This window comes from Homalodisca vitripennis, chromosome X (genome assembly GCF_021130785.1).
Source record: "Homalodisca vitripennis isolate AUS2020 chromosome X, UT_GWSS_2.1, whole genome shotgun sequence".
NCBI lineage: Eukaryota > Metazoa > Arthropoda > Insecta > Hemiptera > Cicadellidae > Homalodisca > Homalodisca vitripennis.
This window is the reverse complement of record NC_060215.1, coordinates 65,290,238-65,311,957: the sequence shown is the minus strand read 5'-3', so window position 1 is coordinate 65,311,957 and position 21,720 is coordinate 65,290,238. Positions and strand designations below refer to the sequence as shown.

The window sequence follows — 21,720 nt, the reverse complement described above, 5'->3', positions numbered from 1 at the left end:
TTCCTAATTATTATTAAATACTTTTTTTAGTATATGAATTATATATTTTGTTATTAAAATATGGGATGTCCTTCTCACTTAACCTTATCATTACACATGGTTCCCATGGATTCAACCTGTATCAACATATTTGGTTTTAAGCCCCTGAACTTTTGAGTCAGAACAAAAATAAAACATTCAGAAATTAGTGTATGAATCTTTTTATGGAAACTAGAGATGTAAGGATGTTAGTGAAAAACTTTGGGAAAAATTCATTGAACAGAAGAAAACAATAAGATAAACGCTAACGGTGGGTATATAGTAAATGAACAATGTTAATTTAGAGTTGGTGAACTCTAAATTGGTTTTATTTCAAATCTGTAATCTAATCAACCATAGGTTTTAGATTGTTTTATTAACTTTGACAATTATTACTTTAAATACCTATTGATATTTGCTTAAAATTAAAATTGAATATAAAATGCCAAACTGCCCGAGTATAGACCAATTTAATAACTGTTGCCTGTACAGAAACATGGGCAATAAAAATCAACATTGGAACTGTGTAAAAATATTTCTGTTCTGTAAAAAGAAGAGACTTTCTTCATTTTAAAATTTTCAATTTATTACGACAATCAATGGAAACAAAAGCCAAAAGAACAACAATTTATTATTCGAAAGTAACACGTGATTTATGCATCTAGGCCTACTTGAAGGGTCGCTTATCTAGGTCTATTTGGAGACGATTTGGTGATAGGAAGTATAACTCATTGAGTATTTTACGATCCATTAGGGAAGAATGAAAGTATTAGGAACGTATAATGAAGTTTATTTTGGTCCTCGATAAGGAAAACCTGTTAAAAAATAGTGGGCTGAGATAATACTGAAGTACCTATGCGATGATTTTGTCCTCCAGTCACGCGATGTAGCGGACGAGTACCGTGTTGCATAATAGCCATTCTTGTTGTTTATGTGCAGATAACCAAGCATTAGAGTAAATACAAACTATATTTTATTATTTTACATTTTTTTCTGTTTTCTAACAAAAAAATTATATTTAACATATATTTTTTTTAATGTCTAAAAAAATGTGCTGCGCAAAGACAAAAATCAGTGTATCATTATGGAAATTTCCTATTATCAGTCGGAGGGTCAAATAACAAATTGGTTACAATGGAGTTGTTCTATTTGGATAAATCTCATGGCATTAATTATGTTTAAATAGACCTACCAAAAATAAAGAATAGTGTAATGAATGATGAAACATGTTAATATTAAGGCCAGGTAAAAAATGTTTTGTAAAGGATCATGATCAAGTTGAACTAAAAACAATTATGCTCACTTTTCTCTAAAACGTTGAGCTAAAATCCTGAATTTAAATAATACAAATTAATTTCTGTTATGTAAAGAAAGAAAAATAGCAATATATCAGCTCATTTAAAAACTGTGTTTGGCACAGGTATCTCTCGCAGCTCTCAGGTCATTCCAGGAAGTCCTCTACCAGAGTGATGGAGATGAGGGATCAGATGGAGGGGAGATGTGGAGTGTTGCTTGGAGAGTTTGGCTCAAGATCGCTCTTGAGTGTCGGGTTGACTCAGAAGACACAGCTTATTTGCCCTCCCAACCATTCCTTACAGCTTTGGTTCACATGTTCCCAGCAGTATTTCAACACATTAGGCACAGGTATACTTTAAATTAAATTAACAAATATAGACCAATAAACAGGCTAAGCCTGGGAAGTTTAATCTTCATTTCTCTTGTTATATATCATAGTCTATCATAGTTGTGTTAGTGTAAAAGAATGCTCAAATCTCGTAAGATAAAAAGAATGATAACATTTTATAATTAGTCAAACTTGTACACTATTACATTTATTGTTATGATATAAATCTAATAAATGCTTGTCTTTTCTTAACAAAATTACATCTTTAGAGATTTTGATATGAAGTGTAATGTCCCGTTTATAAATTGTTAATGCTAGATAAAACATATGTTAACTATGAGTTCAGAATTGATATAATCTATTGCTTTTGGTCACATAATTATTCCAGTTTAGAATAAACTGAATTCATAAGATAGTTTTAACAGAGTTTTATTAGCTATAGAGAGGAGAGAGGATGCGGACCGAAGTGTTACCTACCTATAATTATGAACGCAACTGATGACCACCGGCTCAGCAGGTCAAGCAGCGGTCATCGCCTCAGTGGCTGTGGCCAATCCAAAAGGACTTGGGCCTGTGTGAGAGGCTAGCTAGCTCTGGAGTCAGCAATTTATATGTGCAGTGCATGAGGCTAGCTGCATAATTCCAGCTTCATAACTTTGTTCTATTTCTATTGTTATCATATTCTATTCCAGTTTCTGAGCTCAAAACCTTAAATTACATGGTTTGTGGCAGGTTAGATTAAGTATTAATATTAATTTAGAAAATTAGTTTCTTTTAAACTGGAATAATTATGTTGATAGCGATAGATTATATTAATTCTGAACTCATAGTCAACATATGTTTTATCTAGCAGTATCAATTTACAGACAGGGTTTAACAGATGTATAATTAAACATACTAAGTACTTTAAAGATACTTTTATTAATTATTTAGAGATCTTTATAAGATGCTGGTTTAATAGTTAATACTATTGATAAATGACTAAAAGGAATAGAATGGAGTGTGCTCTACACATAATGTTGAATGAATGTGAAGGGAGTGTATGCGCAGGTTCAAATCCTGTCTGTGACCGTTGCACTTTTTATCAGTACCATCAACCTTGTACTGTATCGACTCTCCCCCTTACTCTGTTTGATAAGATCCTCGCACAGGCCAGTGGCCCATGAGGACGGACAGAATAAGGCTTAAAAGGGGATCAGTCTCTCTTTGGAAAAAAAAGAAAAGAAAAAAGTGTGCTTATTTTTATGATATTATTAACCTTTTAAGGAGTTTGTGTAAACTATACATAATGAGTAAGGCAGTCATATGACGTATATTCTTATAGTGGCCCAAAGGAGTTCGGACGTCATATGACGTTTAGCCTCTGTATTTTTGTATTATCGTAAATGCGATGCTATTACTGATTGCCTTTAAGTAGATTTGTCTGTAAAGTGGTTCAATCTATTGGCAACATACTTAACTTCCATGTTTGTGCTCGCATTCACTTGTAATCTGATTTTACCACCAGATCTCAGTAGCCACCTGGTAGAAGCCACTGACTCAAGGTCGCGTCATGCGTGCATCGCTTTGCTGTCAGATTATGCCGCCACATTATACTAGCCATTCTTCGTATACTGCATACTATGGCCATATTTAGAGACATATTTCTTGAGCAACCATCTAGTTTGTTACTGTTGTCTAAATGCCAGACAATATTGATTGACTCTGCCGTAGTGAGGAAATAAGACATTTGATTTTGAAAAAGTACTGAATTATTGACTTGTAGAGCACATAGTCCTTTTTTTATTAAGCTTTTAAATGTAAATAAACATTTTTTAAGAGATTTTAATTTTTTACTCCTTTTGGTAATTTTTCGGATTTCATCCATTACTCATTTTAGCCTATCAAAAAAAGACGTCATATGATGTCCATACACCTTAAAGGGTGTTAATAAAAGAGATATGTTATTTTAAAGGCCCATTTGTGACCGAGAGCGAGAATGATGCGTGATGCGTTCACAGCCATATTGTCTGTCTGTGCAGAGTTGTAGAAGTTTATAATATTTAAGAAAATTGAATCTCCCTAAAAAAATAAACTGCAACGCAGAAGTTCACTCAATCAATCAATATTTTTACTGCCATAAAAAATCATTCATGAAGTCTCATTACAGCTTTCATTATAAATATAGGCAAGTCAGTTATAAATCTTATATTATCTATATCTTATATTATGCAAACATAAGCTAAAATACACAAATATAGCCAGTGGCATTCGGGCAATTAAAATTAAAATTATTTTAATTAGAAGAACTCATCCAGTGCGTAAAATGAGTTATCTAACAGCCATAAATAATATTTATTCAAAAATATATTTTATTGTACTTTAGGACTAAGGGTAACAAACGGTTTTATACCCTCAGTGCAATAACAGAATGGCTTGTATTTTTATTCCTGGTATTGCAGGAGTGTGTTATACTGCTTGGCTTTACTAATTGAGGATTTTGAAAGATATATTTCATAAGATCAAAGAGATACAGGTTTATTATGGTCTGAATTTTACAAATAGTAAAAAAAGGTTTCTTAAATTTACAACCATTGATTTTTAATTCAGATCTGTTAAGATTACATATAGTGATAATGTTATGAGTGGCAGTAAAGGTTAAAAACGGATGAGAATATTGAAGGATAGATTGCTTAGTATACATTAGGAGCCACACTTAAGCTGATCATTTCTGATTTCTGAAGATTAGGTTCATAGTGTAGATAACAACATTTTAGAGAACTGATGATTTGCGATTTAAAAGTTATCAGTTAAATTTCTCCAGTTTTCAAGGTTATTCAGTGTATTGGAGATCATTGTGCCAAATTATATTGAATTGAATCATAATTTATTTACAAATATTTACATGCATTGAGTGTAATAAATAAAATTCAACTCATTAAAAAGTAAAATAAATGTTGCAACAATCCAAAATCATAAGTTTATTTAATATACAATTATGAAATTAATTTATATAACTAGTTGTGCATTCATTAGTATTAGCAGTTAAATAATTTTTAAAAGATGAATTAATTTACAAAGAATAAATATAAGATATCAGTGACCTAGGAAATAAGAGGATATATTAGTGTTTCAAAGATACAGAATTATTGAAAACTGCTTTTTTATGATCACAAAACCAAATTCTTGGGCTGCACTTAGTGTTTGTCCTAATTAAAGCAAGTAGAAGAAAATTTGAACTACATCATTACAGATGAACTGACCGTCTTATGATTCTTGAACTGAAGCAATAGTCAATTGAATAGTGATACACATGATCGCTAATCGGAATGAAAGTAAAACAAATCATTTCACCATGGCAACTGCCTCTTAGGAGTTATTAGCAGATTGTATGCTGAGAGGCAAAACAGTCCGTTCTGATAATAATTGTATGAACTTGAGAAAACTTCATTTAGCCATTAAAAACAAGCCAGTTGGCTTATTATCTTCCATTAAGATATTTGTCCATGACAATGTTAGCGCATTTGCTTGGAAATCTCTGGATCATACACTTTATAGTCCAAAATTTTCAACCAGTGATTTTAAATTATTTTGTTATTTATGGAATTATATGATGGTTAACAGTTCACTTAAAATACAAACTGTAGTCATGGATTGGGCTTACAGGTTGCAAATTTATTTGATATCAGAATTTAAAGACCTATTGAGAGGTATGACAAATGTTTGAACAAAAATGTTAAAAAAATTTAGAAAAAGTAAGAAAAGCTATGGGAAAAATATTTTACTGATATTTAAAATATATTTCTTTCCCTCAAAAACGTTCTGTATTATAAAATACCTCTCTTTTATTTATATGTATTGTAGGTTTTCCAGCAGTGATCTTGAGAAATTGTGTGGGGTGCTAGAAACTGCTGTTTCTATTCCAGTCCTTGGAGAAGTTTCCCCATTCATTTTACCAACAGATACATCTCTCACTCAACTTCAAGAAGGAGTTTTACATTCCATTGATCTCTTAATTAAGGTATAATTTTGTAAATTAATAATTAGTTAATAGTATTAATGTTCTAACTACCCTCTTAATTTTTGTATTAATTTGGTTAATACGTCATTACACAACCCTGATTTCCACTTGAGAGTATGTCCTATGGCAGTTTTTTTTTCTTTAAAGCGATTCAAATTAGGTAAGCCTTCAAAAACATAAATCAATTTTGTAGTTCATATAGTAGGCTATTTATGGATTTCTTTAACAATACAATTTTTTTCTTAGAAAAAAATATATTTTCTGCAATATAATAAAGGTTAATGATTTGTGCAGTACCACGAATACATGCCCCATGAGCAATTTACTATTTCTAATCTTTTCTGTTCCAATGCAAGTACATGCCCTCTAAGCACAATATGCTTCAAATGGATTTTGCAAAGAAAGACTATATGTATATATTATTAAATTAAGAATAAGAAATCTTTCATTCCATTGATCTGCATTATAGAAATAAAATTGATAGTATTTCTAAGAGATTCAAAGGACAATCTGCTGGTATATAAAAGGTTTAAAGTTCACATATGTTCATTCTATTTTTGTAGTTGGAATGTGCCTTCAATACTCTTTCAGAGTCACTTATAATCACTGTTATAATTTATTTTTATATACAGTATATTTGTCATTAGCATCATTGTGCATGCAATGATTAATCATTGCCCAATTTGCTGTCGGTTACAGACATAACTAAATAAGACAGTTCAATGAACTATCCAAGTAGTTTGCCGTAAGGTGATACCATCAACCACAAGTGGCAGGTGATAATAGTACAGATAATATTCACCACAATACAAAAACCAGATGTTTTTTTGCAATTTTAAAGTGCGTCTTAAATTTTGTTATAGTTACATTATTCTGATTCACTTGACGTTTTATAACAGAAGTTTGATTTTTAGGAAGCCTTAACAAGCCATGAGAACATGAAGAAAATGATCTGTCCAGTTTTTAAAGAACTCATGGTTCTCAGCAAGTTCGCTTATCAACCACCCACGCTTGAGAAGTTTGATGAAAAACTCCAGGTATGCTTATGTATTTAAATAGTATTGAATTAATTAATGATTAAAGAGGGTAGGAAGTCAGGTCTTAATTAACATGAGAATATAGATTGGACAGGATGGTTAGACTTAACTTTACCAGATTGGAAGGGCATTCCTCTTCTTTTTAAAGTGAGTTCTTTTTAATTCTCTATGACGAAGAAGAGGAATATCCTTCCAGTCTGGCAAAGGTAAGTCTGTTCCTATTCTATCTTAATTTTTGAACTATTATTTAGTTATTATTTATACAGGACCCTGATAAAACATTCTAAGATATAAACATACATGTATTTTTATCGATATTTATACAAGTACACAAATACAAGGTACAAAAATTCCAAAAATTTACCTACTGCTGATCAGTCCATGAATAGACACAGCAGACTCGCAGCAATGTGCAAAATTATGAATTGTGAGCATTATATTATTTAAAAAACTATAGTAATTTCATATCTCTTCATTCTTCATACAGATATTAAGACAATAGCACATTTTAGCGATCAGTAATTTGCATCAGTATTTGAAGTAATTGTTGCTATAAATACTTTGAAAATATTGGTATTGAAATTAAGTGAAAAGAAAATCTTTATTACCTCAATACTCCTTAGAATCAAGGTATCGAGTATTGGAATTAACCCATCCCTTAGTTTAATGCAAACCTTTATCACTTTCCGGACGAAACATGGACGCCGCCCGTTGTGCTGCAGTTCCACTAGTGGATGAATCAAAGGTACTGCACAGCTGGCGTATCACGTCTCATTTCACTGACGTACGAGATTACTTCATTGGATTCTACTGGCTTTGCATTGTGCTGCTACCTCTCGGGAATAGTTTGAATAATAGTGCAGCCGTTTTTACGCAGTACATTTACTAGTTAGTTGCGAGCAACAAAATTTCCAGCTGAGTGAATTGTCTACCAACTTAAACAAACTAGTTGAGCTACTGTGAATCAGGTTCTTAGTACTTTTATTGTTGATTTCATTGTAATACAAACTTTTAATCTATTGTAAATGTGAGGGTAAAGTGCAATTTAATAATTTTTAGGCCTCATTTTTACATGAAAATACGTAACCTTTATTACTTTGGAATGAGTTGTGTTAGGTTATAGTGTTAAAACAATGCATGAATTATTCATTTAGAAATATATATTTTTCTGATGGCTGCAAGTACAAGTGAGTTACAAATGGATTACAAATGAGTTACTTCAGTGATATACTAGGTGACAATTTAACATCCAGTCATGAAAGGAACCGATTTGCCTCCTCCACCTGATCTAGGCCTGGATGTCCCTAACAATAGCAATTTATATAAATTTTATTTTTTACAGTTTATTGGAGTAGAAATAATATTACAAAACAAGAAGAAATAAGTTAAGATACATATGTTGAATAAAAAAAATATGATTTGATGCACCAACAGCTTTAAAATATACATTAAACATGGGATTTTGGTTTAAAAACAACAACAAAATATTTGTTTTTAAGTATTAAACTGTAAAGTAAAAATATAATGGTGTAACTAAAACCATTGTTTTTAACCTTGTTTTATTCTACATTTAAAGCCTAATCATTAAAAAATCATGCATAATCCTATTTTTACAAAAGTGTTAGTTTAAAAATATACAACACTGTACTTAAACTGAACATTTAAATACAACCATATAGAGAAATTAGCACTTTTTAATGAGTCTCAAAAGGGTTAATAGTGCTTTGACTATTTCCAGCAGCATTTAATTCACATTTCAGTGGATATTGCGAGGAGAGCTATTTGTGTTTTAAACAAAACATTTAAACAAGATAAAGATTTTATATCCTTTTTTGTATTATTTTATTCAATGGATTACCAAATAAAAGTTTTCTTTTGGAAACATTTGGGGTACCATTTTGGAAAAATGATCAAAATCAGTACTTTAAACAAGTTTTAAGAGGTTGATAAATATCCCATTGAGAGATATTCTTTTAATCTTTTTTTAGACTAATTACTTCATTCATTCATTCATTAGACCGGTTACATAATGGCAATTCCCTTATCTGGTTATATCAAAATGTATATTCAAATTACACCATTGTAGTTTTTAACCCTTTCAGGGCCAATATGAGATGTTGCAAAATTTTTTCACATCTCATATCCCCCTGTGACTAGTCAAAAGTGCCAGGCTAAAATTGACGATTTTGCAGTCTCTTAGATTAAAATATATAAGTTTTCATAAAAATTAGACAATGACCTAAAAGTTGCACCAAATTACTCGTATAGATATATGTTATCAACAAAAAAATATATATATGTAATTTAAAATTTAAAAAAAGTTTTAATTACATAAAATTTTTATTATTTTTTTTTTTGCAAATAACTAAAAACGTAAAAATAATTTTACCCTGAGAAGCTATTTTATTATATTATACATTTAGAAAGGAACATCCATACAAAATTTTGTGTTATTTCTATCACAAATAAATTTTTATGATACAATTTGTAGAAATACGCATAATTGTACTTCACAACATTTTATAAGTGTCACGTGACAATTAGGTAATAAAAATGCATAGACCTCCAAAATAAAAATGATATTCATATTAATTATCTACAAATATTCCAGGGAATAAAAAAACATAAAACTTTAATCATTTGACGTTGTATTTAATTAAGAAAACTACTAATATCAAGGAGACTATATATTGCCGCCTGGCGCTTTTCGCATATGTCACCGACAGCAATATTTTGCCACCTGGCACTTTTCAGACATGATCTATGGCGGTAATATATTGCCTCCTGGCCCGGAAAGGGTTAAACTACAACTTTTTAAATAAAAATTCCCAGTTTCATGTACAGTTTGAAGCTGTTGGTGCATAAAATCATACTTGTTTTATTGCATATATGTTTTGTAACTTATTTTTTTATGTTTTTCTACTCCAGTAAATAGTAAAAAATAAAATTTTTATTATTTAGTAATTTTTTCCTTTTCTCTATAAAACAAAGGACATTTATGTGATTACGTTTTTAAACCATTTGTACTTGCAGCCATTGTAGAAAAATAAACGAAAACAATATAAAATAAATAATACTTAAGTGATATAAATGCTAAATCATAAAAACATTTCAGTGATTGATTTATTATTCTGTGTTTCCACTTGTGAGTACTTCATTTAAGCTTGATTGTTTCAGGATGACTGGGTGGTGATGAATTACATTCCTTTTGGAGAAAAAGCCATGTCTCTAACAGTAAATCTCTATTTGAAAACGGCTCATGAAACACCAGTAGTTGAAGGAAAGATTTTACAAAGTATATTAGAAGTAAGTATTTTGGAGTAAATGATCTAAGAAGGAACTAAATAACATTTATTCATTCCATAAATTAATTATCTTAGTAGTTTGAACTAAAAATCATTGTTTATTATAGACATATGAAGAGGATTGTAATTTTCAATTCCTTAATTAATGTTGAATACTAACTAAATGAGAGAAAATGTTTCTTTTTTCATAGTAACTTCTATGAGCAAACTGAGGGGGGGTAATGTGATCACCATTGTCACATCTAGTGGCAAACCTGTACATGGAGTATATTGAGAAGATTGAACAATTATGGGTTTGCTGCTTAAGATAAGGCAGTAAGACTGCATGGCATAGTAAAGTTAGTTAGTTAGGATGAAATCTTAGAAAATATAAATGCCACATCAAAACATCAAGTAAACCATAGAAATTGACAGTAATAGGCGTTTACCATTTTTAGATCTAATAATAACAAGGAGATTACACAGAAGTATATGAAATTTGGTATACCGAAAACAAACAGACACAATAATAGATATATAAATCATCAATCACATTATCATCCTGTCCGGAGTATAAAATAATACGTAATTAACGCGTAATAAATACGTGCTTTCTACACCTAGGGTTAGGAAAACTGAAATTTCACTATAATTTTGAGAAGAAGATTTTACACAAGACTGAATATACTGTCCGAAAAGATATCACAAAGGTTAGTTCCAATTAAATGTTTGAGTCGGGTGTACCCCTCTCCTTGGAACAATTTTTGAAAACCTAAAATACGCCAAACAGTAGCTTCTATTTGTCCAGGAACACTCCCTGAGTTTCATTTCTCTGACTTAGACCATCAAAAATTAGCAAGGGGGTGTGGATTTTATGATCACCCTGTATATTTGTGGCTTAGCTACATGAGGGAAACAAAGTGAACAACATCTAAACAAGTTTTCCAACTGCCATATAGACACACAAAATATGAGAATACAGGGAAGTTGGCCATAGCAGAAAAAAGTTTAAAAACCTAACATCCAGGAGAATTTCATAAAACAAAATCACTCGAAAAATCTCATATTATTGTGCAAGGATTGTAAAAAAAACCTATGACAGGGGAAATAATGAATAATTAAAATAGCTTCAACTATATGAAGACAGCAATTCGTCATCAGAAAGTTGGCAGCCTGTAATAAAGAAGTGATTTTAGTCACTGATTGGTTGAGCTCTAGTAAATCAAAAATATCCCTAACCCCGCTCCTTCTCACATCTTTATAAGCAAACATACTACTCTCAAGGTTATAATTGTGTCTAATTAATAAGCAGGTATGAGATCCAGATAGTTTATTGCTGACGAAATAATCTCACAGGGAAAAGTAATAACTAAATAAACTAACTAACTAACTAAGTTATTCTCATGTTCTTTATTGAACCTAGTTATCCAATCTCTCACGTATATAAAAGATTGAGTACTTATGGATTTACTCATAGGCTTGATATTTCTTCACCATTACCAGTTCAGGGTTTACATGACAGGAAAAGTCTGAAATCCAATATGTTATCTTGGGTTAATTTTAATGGGTAATTTAATTGTCGTTTGTCTTAAAAGTTTATTAACACTTTAAAAACAAATAAATACTTTGGTACTAATATGATGTAAGTAATAACTGAAAAAATTTGACCGGTCATGGTAAATGCGGGAAAATATTGTTTTTTAACTTATCCCAAAATGAAGTCAGATCAGCTAAAAAGGTTGCACAAGGTTGTCCAGGTAGCCCCACTGCCAGATTGTTCTCAGCCGCACCTGGCGCCGGTCCTCGCTTAGTCAGTACCGCAGGACACTGGGTCTATTACTCCTGAATGGCGCTGTCACTCACGGAAGACCTCGTCAATTGTACAAATAGTTTAAAAAAAAAATTGTTTTTTGTAAAAAATTGAAAACTGTCCGTAAACATGCAAAAACATCTTCAGCAGAACTTTCTGAACTTGAATCTGAATCATCCTGTTCACTCATAAAGTCTTCCACTAGTTCATTGTCGTCCTCCATATTGCCTAAATACAATAATAAACACACATACATAGTCACCTTATACCATACACTACACATAATAAACAATACAGCACAGCCAGCGAATGAAAATTGCGAACCACGAACGGATTGCGAATAAACAACGTAAGAAACAGGCGCAACACACTTTCAAACAGCACAACATTCCACGGCAACTGCTAGGCTCACACTGAGGCAATGGCGGCCAAGCGAGCAGATGTCTGCTATTGTTCTCGTCCGCACGCTAGCATTGCATGATATCAATTGTTGTCACCCACAGCGAGTTTGTTAATCGAAATAGTTCTAATTAGAATTTAAGAATAGGGAGTCATTCCATCAATAAAGTACAAAAAAAATAAATTTCGTTCTTTTGTATTTTATTTACTAATGGTGGTCATCATAAGATAACCGAATCATGCAGCGTAGAGTGTGGTTGCTGCTTGGATGGGTGACCGCTTAGCGATCCTGTCCTTGCAAACAGCCCACTTGCCCGCCTATCAGTAGTGGTTCGAAAGCCACCTTTAAGCCATCGGTCCCCAGGTTAAGTGTATGCAAGGGCTTATTAGTCCTAACTTCACCTGGTAAAATAGGACATTATTTGACTCTTTTTACTTTTTATTTGATGTTTCTATAATATGTTCATAATTCAGTATCACTTGAATATTCTAATGTTAGAATAATTTAGTGTATATAAAATAAAACTCTTTTGGAAAAGTTATATATGAGCGGGGTTAGAGGAAATACGTATTCCTGGTTTGTAAGTTACTTATCAAAGAGGAGTCAATGTGTGAAAATTATCAATGTTTTTAGTGAAATTGGTTACATCAGTAGTGGAGTACCCCAAGGGTCAGTTTTGGGAGCAATTCTTTTTTTAATTTACATTAATGATCTTTGTAATGCAAAATTAAATGGAAAATTAACATCTTTTGCGGACGACACAGCTTTGTGTTACGTAAAAAATAGTTGGACTGAAATAGAGCAAGCCATGAATTCAGACTTGAACGCCATTCAATGGTGGTTTACAAGCAATTGTATGCTTTTAAGTCCGGAAAAAAACAAAATACATAAATTTCAATTTAAGAAGTGAGCAAGAATTTGATAATGAAATTATATATAAATGTATGGACTGTTTGCTTAAAAATACACATTGCGATAATAGATGTGCAATTGTGTCGCAGGCTGATAGTTTGAAATATTTGGGAGTAACTTTAGACAGGGAGGTAAATTGGAAGAAACACATTGAAAGTTTAAAGAAAAAGTTATACAATACACTAAGATGTTCCTATTTTTTGAAAAACATGTGCACGGATAATGTCTTAAGAATGTTGTATTTTTCATTAGTAAACAGTAGGTTGGATTATGGTATTATCTGTTGGGGTGGGACTTTTGACAATAATTTGAAACCAGTTTTTACACAGCAAAAGAAAATTATTAGATTAATTAAACGAAAAAGTAAATTTTAACCATCTTGGCCTTTATTTGTAGATCTAAGAATTCTCCCTCTAAAATATATGTTTGTATGTAAAGTATTAAAAATTTTTTACGTAAAAAGTGGGAATTTGAATGAATTAAATAATTGTTACAAATGGAAATTGAGGTATAAAGAACGTTTGGAAGTACCCAAGCCAAATTTGACATTTTTTACAAAAAGTTATTGTTTTATGGGTCCTAGAATGTTTAATATTATTCCGAAAAGGATTGCAAATTGTACAAATGCTAAGTTGTTTGCAAAAAAATTGAAGTTTTGGCTTTTAAAAAAAGATAATATTGATCACCTTATTAATATACAAGTTTAATTTGTGTTAAATATATATCTTATTATTTAGAAAGAAAAAAACATTATTCTAAGCGGCTAGGTTTGTTGAAGTTATATTGCCTAGGTTTGTTGAAGTTATATTGCCACACTTGCATTTATCTAGTGGGACTTTATGTGGGTAAATAAAACATAAAAAAATTGTAGCGCAACATTTTTTTAATATTAGAGAAGGAACCTCTACACAGGCTTTGCCTTAGAGGCCCTATGTTTTTTGAAAGTAAATATATATTGGATATATTCTAGAATGTGTTTGTTGCATTTAAACTTATATATAGTATTTTTATTCTTTTAATTATGATAATTTGTAATATTGTATAGTTTAATTGCAGTAATTAATGTAATACTAAATGTGAATTAATATTATTACCATCTTTTTTGATCATTTTGTACCAGATTATTTTAGTTGTGATGGATTGTAATTACTTTCGAAAAATAAATATATTCTATTATATTCTAAATTTACTTTGAGATATGAATATTCTCACACCTCCAATGTTAATGTAAAGAAACTGTTTGTGACATTTATTGATACAGTTCAGTACACTATGAATATGATCAGTTTTAAAGAGTGTTGTAGTCCCATGTTGGCTGTGTCATTTTGCTTCGAATCGGTGTTTAAATAATGTTCAAACTTCCAGTTCCCATGTCGATGTGTCCTATGCTGTGGAAATTGTATGTAGTGTTGTTGGAAGTATACTGAGTGTTAGTGAAAGTACACGTTATATGTCACTAGGCCTAGGCCTATATTCATCTCAGGTTTTAAATAGGTTAAATGATAGTCAAATTAAATATCACTGTATTGAAGGCTCTGATAGTCAAATTAAATATCACTGTATTGAAGGCTCTGATAAATATGGTTATTTATATCAGGATAAAATTCACAAATGTTCACTGGGTTCTCATCAATCACTTTGATTTTAATAAATTTTGAAATGTAATATTCTTTGAGCTAACGCTTATTTTCTTTACTTACCACACTTCTTCGCAGATGGGATAGTCAATCATATTAAAACAAAGCAAATCACTTTGATACGTTAATTTATTTTGATGTGATACAAACAACTAATTGTACTCACTTTGCTTTGTTGTTAATTTATTCACTAAAAACAATATCCCATCGCCTGGTTATAACTTTTAATACACTATTGCACAATTCCGTATTGCATCACTGCCAGGTGTATCTACACGAGTACACGTCCTCCCTGCTTCAGCTCTCGAAACTCTACACGAGTACACGTCCTCCCTGCTTCAGCTCTCGAAACAGAAGATAGATTCTCGGGCCAAAACCTTGCGTACTGTCTCAAACAATGCTCAACCCCTCTCCCGTTCAAATTAGCGTCTTCACGATTGAATATAATTTAATTCTTTTCTTATAATTATCGAATATTATCACGTTCACTATAATTGATCAATTTAAGTCTTTCTATTTTCTTTAACTGTTTTTCTATCGCTTTTTATTTAAATTTTTGCAACATGTGCTTTCTGATGTCATCAATACGCAAGTCATTTTATCCCACAATTGGCTTTTTTGCGTAATTTTATTTGGTACTTTTAGTAAAAACGAATTTTGGTTATGTTTAGCTCAGTTTAATTATTTGAATTTGTTCCCAGATAAAGTTTAACATATTTCTCCATTATTAATTAAATAAATCTCAATTCCAATAACATGTGATTTACTTGCGTCACGGTCTGCTAATTCCCCGCGAATATTTAAATGTCGTAATTTGACCTGTCACAACTATATAGAAAACTAGCAATCATATTTGTAGTTCACTCATCCTCTTCCCATGAAGATATGACTTATGAAAGGCAAAACTATAGTATGTATTTATGTCAGTGTGAAGTTTGAAAATATGTGACAACAGTGTGTGTCGTCATATGTTGTTATATCTCTGTCAGATGCTGTATGGACCACTAACCCGTCGGTACGATCGCTCTCACCAGTCGACATGGAAGCTAGCTGTGGCCAGTCTCATGACTGTACTAACAACTGGCATCCCACTGGCTCGCAAGCACTATCAACTGTTTGAGGACATGTGGCCTCAACTTGCCCTGGTCCTTGATGAAGTACTCTTTCCTAAAAGGTAAACGTCAAACCAACTCTCATTTTCATGGCACTTCTCACTTACTGGCAAGGTTTTTTTTAATGGATGCTTACATTATTTAACCAAAGGTTTCTACATACAACATTGTACTTTTGCTTTCTCTGGAATCTAGATAGTAAACTAATTTGTATATTTATTTATTACCATATTCATCTTCTTAAATGAACATAGTCATACATTCACTCACTGATGTAAAAGATTGAGCACTTCTAGATTTGCTGATAAGCTTGATATTCCTTCACTATTATCAGTTCAAGGTGTATACAGAGTGTCCGGTAACTCTCTGGACAAAGGTATATCACATTATTGCTCAAGTCAAGACAAATACATTTCACTATTTGAACACAGGTCTCTAATGCTTAGTTTCACATCTGTCTGCCTGTATGTATTTTTGATAAAGAAATTCAATATCTTAAAATGTAATAAATTATATTATACCAAATTTGGCTTGTTTGTGATAACAAGGTCAGTTACTAAAAACAATATTATCATGATATTATCTTTAATACTTTCTTAATGGCAGCCATTAAAACATTTTAATTTTGAGTATCTTAAAAACCAGTAAATTTCCTCAAGAATTCTAACAAAAATATTTTTTTAGAAGATCTTATTACAGATCTAATGACACTAAAATGATTTACTGACACAATACACGTCTTACATTGAGGTTTTAAGCGAATAGCCAACAATTTAAAAGTGAATAAACTGCATCTCCAGAATATCTTATGACTATTGTGCTCAGATCTAAGTTCTTTTATGTAAAGCGATGAAGTATGTTACGATCAGTTGCTAAGTAACTTGTTTGATTGAAATAAATATAAAATTATTAGAGGTATTGTAAAAAAATATATTAACAATAAACGTCTTTATGAACAACAACAAAAATAAAACAAAAACAAAGTTCTTAACTAAGAACAGCATGCTTTATTTATAGTAACGCATTCTTTATTCAAAACAACTGTACCAACAAACAAAATAAAGGTTGCTTTAATTAGGTTAACTGTTGCCTATTAATAATAAACAACTTGCCCAATCTTAACGGTATTGTTCTGACAACAATTTCTTTATAATTTGAAACATGATAGATCAGCTGCTTTATGGGAAAGACAGCTGATTCTCGTATGACAAGTTTAGTAAAGAAATAAATCCTAAAACAACAGATCTTAACATACATTCAATGATCACCAAATATTAGACGCTATACTATTCTTACGCTGGTTTTATATGTATTCAAAAGTTAAAAAGTTTTAATGGCTGCCATATCTAAAATATTAAAGATAATATCATAATATCTTTTCCAGTAACTGGAATTGTTATAATTAATATTTGAGCCAAATTTTGTATAATTTAATTTATTAGTTTTTAAGTATTATTTTTTTAATAAAAAACACATATAGACTAACAGATGGTAAACTATGCATCGGAGACCCATGTTCAGATGGTGAAATGTGTTTGTCTTGATCTTAGTAATAACGTGGTATACTTTTGTCCAGAGAGTTACAGGACACCCTTTTTATCACAAGAAAAGTCAGAAACTAATATTTTATTGTAGAGTAATCTTTATGGGTAATCAATATTTCTTTAAATTAAATATGTCCAGAAATTTTTAGATTGTTGTAAAATTTATATACTTATTGGAAAAACACAAAGTTTTGCATATTGTTACAAAAAACAATTTTAATTCCCACAGAGTTATTTTAACTTTATATTGGAAGAATTTTTGCACACCCCTTTTTCTATGAAAAGGTTTTCCAAAATAAGAAAAAGCTGAAGAAATTGACCCAAGTGATGGAAGTTGATATTCTTAAAGTACATGAAATTTGGCATCAAAGTAGCATAGAATATTCCAACTTCAAAAATGTACTATTGATAACATATTTCGAAATTAAAATTAGAGCAATCTGATTAATATTTGCTGTAAGGCCTCTTCACTCTGCACATATTAATACTCAGTCAATGTCACAATGTCATATTAAGACTTCTTAGACATATCTCTTAATGATATTAAATATAGCAGTTCACACAATAGTATTAATACAAAGCAGATTTCGCCAACTTACTGTAATGCATAGCTCCTCAAAACATTGATTAGTTATGTGTCGTTTGAGTTGCTCATATATCTTGACTCGAGCATGTGCTGTGTGCTAGCTTTTCTCTCACTGGGAAATAATAGTGAAATAATAGTATGTCCAAGACGTATTATTATTTCAGCTAACATTTGATGTTAAGAGCCTGTTAGCCTGTACATTTTTTATTTGTTACTAAACATACACTATAAAAATCCCTAATATGGTCAAGTAATAAAATACACAAATGTGATAGATGAATACAAATGTTTTTTTATGTTATTAGTCGTCTTATATAGTATTAAATTTGGTAAATGGTTTCTGCATTACTGAATTTTGCTTAATGCTTTATGGTGTGTTGTTACTTTAATCTGCTGATATGGAATATTAACACATTGCAAAAACCTGTTTTCCACATTGTTATCTTGAACTAGCATTGCTGCCCTTTTTTTCGATTGGAAAGACAAAGTCTATGAACTAACTTTTGTCATATGTCATCAGTGTTGCAACCAATGGAGTGGTAAACCAGAATAAGCATTAAATGTATTGCCTTTAGAATTAATTGTGTAAATAGAGCTCAGTTATTAATAATCATTGATATTACTAAAAATCAAGACATTCCAAAATCATGGATTGAAATCCCTACCCCTAAATGTAGTTATGAGATTAAACTAAGTTAATCAAATATGTAGAGTATACTGGTAACATTGCGTAATATTATTAAAGTTAAGATTTTTTGTTATTTTATACAGTTCACCTCCTCTCGACCAAACACCAGATGAAGTTCTAGAAGAGGAATCTGTTGATTGTCAAGTAATTGACCTGCTTAAAGAGGAAGTTCTCTCACACTCCAACTCTATACCTAAGGAGTTCATCCTTAAAGTGGTCGTTCTTCTCAACAAAGGCTCAATATTATCAACTACTCATTTATCCTATATAGGTCAGTATCAACATAATTTAATTTACCATTTTCCCCCCTAATTATTAAAATGATTTTATGGGCATTCTTTTATTTATTAAAGCCTATACTGGTTCTATAAATCACTACAATAATTCTTTAAAATTAAACTATTTTTAAATTTAAAAAATATTGATTAAATGAGCTAGTGAATGTCCAATTCAGTCAGCCAGCTGGTTGATGCTTTCATTCAGAGAAAGAACATTCCCAAAAAGGCTGAAGATCAGCAAAGTGTACCCGAAACTAAAGAAAGGAGACACCACTCAACTAAACAATTATCGACCCATCTCTCTCGTGCCTACCTTTTCCAAAGTTCTGGAAAGAGTAGCCTTAGCCAGACTAATAAAGCATGTCGAGAGGTATGGGCTACTAACTACAGTGCAGCATGGGTTCACCAAATGTCGATCCACTAATACAGCAATCATAGACCTTGTGGAGACAATGATTGATCACATCGAGGAAGGAAACACTGTCACAGGAATATTTTTAGATCTAACTAAGCAAAGCCTTCGATTGCCTAAGCCATAGCCTCATACTAGAAAAGTTAAAGTCAATAGGTGTTAGGGGAACTGCTGCCGACTGGTTCTCCAGCTATCTCAGTGACAGGTCCCAAATGGTAGAAGTCCAACACTAAACACCAAGATCACAACAGTCAGGTCCAAGCCTCTGCCTATTAAGAGTGGAGTACCGCAGGGCTCAGTACTGCAGCCAGTACTCTTTATACTCTTCGTGAACGACATGCCCTCCCAACTTGAAGAGTTCAGCAAAGTTCACATGTATGCAGACGATACCATCCTCACTCTTGGGGCGAAGACACCGGACAACCTTGACATACAATCCTTCATAGCATACAATATGGCCGTACAATACTGTCAACAGAATGACTTAGTCGTCAACGAAGGAAAATCTCAACAGATGGTGATTGGCAAGGAAAAAGAGGGTGTAAGTGGAGTGCCAGAGCTTGCAGTATGCTACGAAGTAAAGTACCTTGGTGTCACACTTGATGAAAACCTTAGCTGGACTAGGCATGTTGACACTGTATGTAGTAAGTTAAGCTCTGGGCTCTATGTCCTTAAAAGAATGAGCCAGATCTCAGATGACAAAACTGTAAGGACAACTTATTTCGCCCTTTTTGAGACGCATTTGAGGTATGACCTTGCAGCCTGGGGCAACTCGTCAGGAGGCAATCTACAGAGAGTGCTCATCCATCAGAAGAAAGCAATAACAGTGATGGCAAGACTGGGCTTTAGAGACTCGTGCAGAAATACTTTCAAGGAACTACGCATATTGACAGTCGTGGGACTATATATTCTTGAAACCACGATCTATGCAAGAACAAGCAACCTTGAAAGACGAGGTAATATTCACCACTATGGAACCAGGAACGCTGGCACTTATGACCTACCTGCCCACCGCCTTAACATCTTCAAGAAAAAGCCATCATATATTGGTGCAAAGTTCTGGAATTTGCTGCCAGCACATGTCGCCCAACTAGACATCAAATCCTTCCGAAGAGGACTTATGAACTGGCTGATGGACTGCCCATTCTATTCGGTGCAGGAGTTCCTGAGGTGGAAGGAGGACTACAACCCCTAAACTGGAGGACGAAGATACCAATCGCTCTGAAAATGCTACACACACACACACACACACACACACACACACACACACATGCAAATATACCTTTTGTAACACATACACACCCAAAAATGACAATTGTACTGATCTTGACGATTATGTTCAAATAAACAATGTCTTATGTCTTATGATAAGTCAAGTGTCACAACATAAAAATGTGTCAAACCCTTCATCTGAAATCATCAATGCCACTATCTACACTACACAAAACAGCAATCTCTATACACATATAACAACCAAGAATTTATGATGAAAGTTTTGTATGTTTAATTTTGTGTGATGTTTAGCAATTACAAGTACACATAACAATTAATTGTTTCTAATGTTGTTACTAATAAAGTTTATGTATAAAACTGGTTTCAACCCCTTAATGTATCTCTATATTTGTATGCAATTGACAAATGCTACCATGCTAAACATTAGTTTTTTGGCAATAATTTGTTTTTAGAAGGTGCTTTATGCAATAGTCTTTTTAATTTGAAACAATCGGTTCAAACCTGTTCAGGATACTAAATTTTAAAATTAACAAAACAACAATGTTTTGCAGCAGCAGTCTGGAGAAACATTGTCTTGCCACTGGTAGTGCACTAGTTCGGACTGTTACACTCATTCACACACTCCTATAGTCATCTACCCCATAGATGGGACTTAGCCACACCAACAATCAGCCTCCACGCTTGTTCCACCATCTTCCTTTGTCATTCTAGTGGTCTTCTTCCTCTGGTCTTTCCAAATCCTATTTCCTTTAAAAGTGAGCCTCTTCCCAAATGTCTCCAGTCCATCTTATCCTTGTTTTTAAATGTGCTACTAGTCTTAGCTCTGTATAATCTCTTATTTCATTATAGTGTTTGTTTAACCCTTTAAGCGTCATGAAAAATTTGACCTGTTCTTTGATAAAGTTACAATTTTTTTTAAATTTCCAATGTGTAAAGTTAAATTTATTTTCGTTTCTGTATGTCAAAATAGAGTTATTTAACGGTAAATAAAATTTGTTTAGCCCTTTTTGGATTTCCTAGTCTAATTTTTAACTTTTGAGATTATCGCATTGTAGTTGTCACTAATATTTTTATTATTTATTCAGTAGTATGGGAATGAAACACAGGTTTATAGATAAACATATACTATATTACAAACCAATAAA

At 32.0% G+C, this 21,720-nt stretch overlaps 1 protein-coding gene across 3 annotated transcripts in view; it reads left to right on the top strand.

The window, feature by feature from the left end:
* The window catches only part of LOC124369096 (protein MON2 homolog), a 135,319-nt gene that overhangs the window by 67,258 nt on the left and 46,341 nt on the right, over window positions 1–21,720 (top strand). For all 3 annotated transcript variants that reach the window (XM_046826834.1, XM_046826833.1, XM_046826832.1), the window contains exons 21-26: window positions 1,439–1,662; window positions 5,486–5,642; window positions 6,557–6,679; window positions 9,857–9,985; window positions 15,712–15,896; window positions 18,736–18,923. In XM_046826834.1, coding sequence (XP_046682790.1) covers window positions 1,439–1,662; window positions 5,486–5,642; window positions 6,557–6,679; window positions 9,857–9,985; window positions 15,712–15,896; window positions 18,736–18,923 — 1,006 coding nt within the window. The remainder of the gene's footprint in view (window positions 1–1,438; window positions 1,663–5,485; window positions 5,643–6,556; window positions 6,680–9,856; window positions 9,986–15,711; window positions 15,897–18,735; window positions 18,924–21,720) is intronic.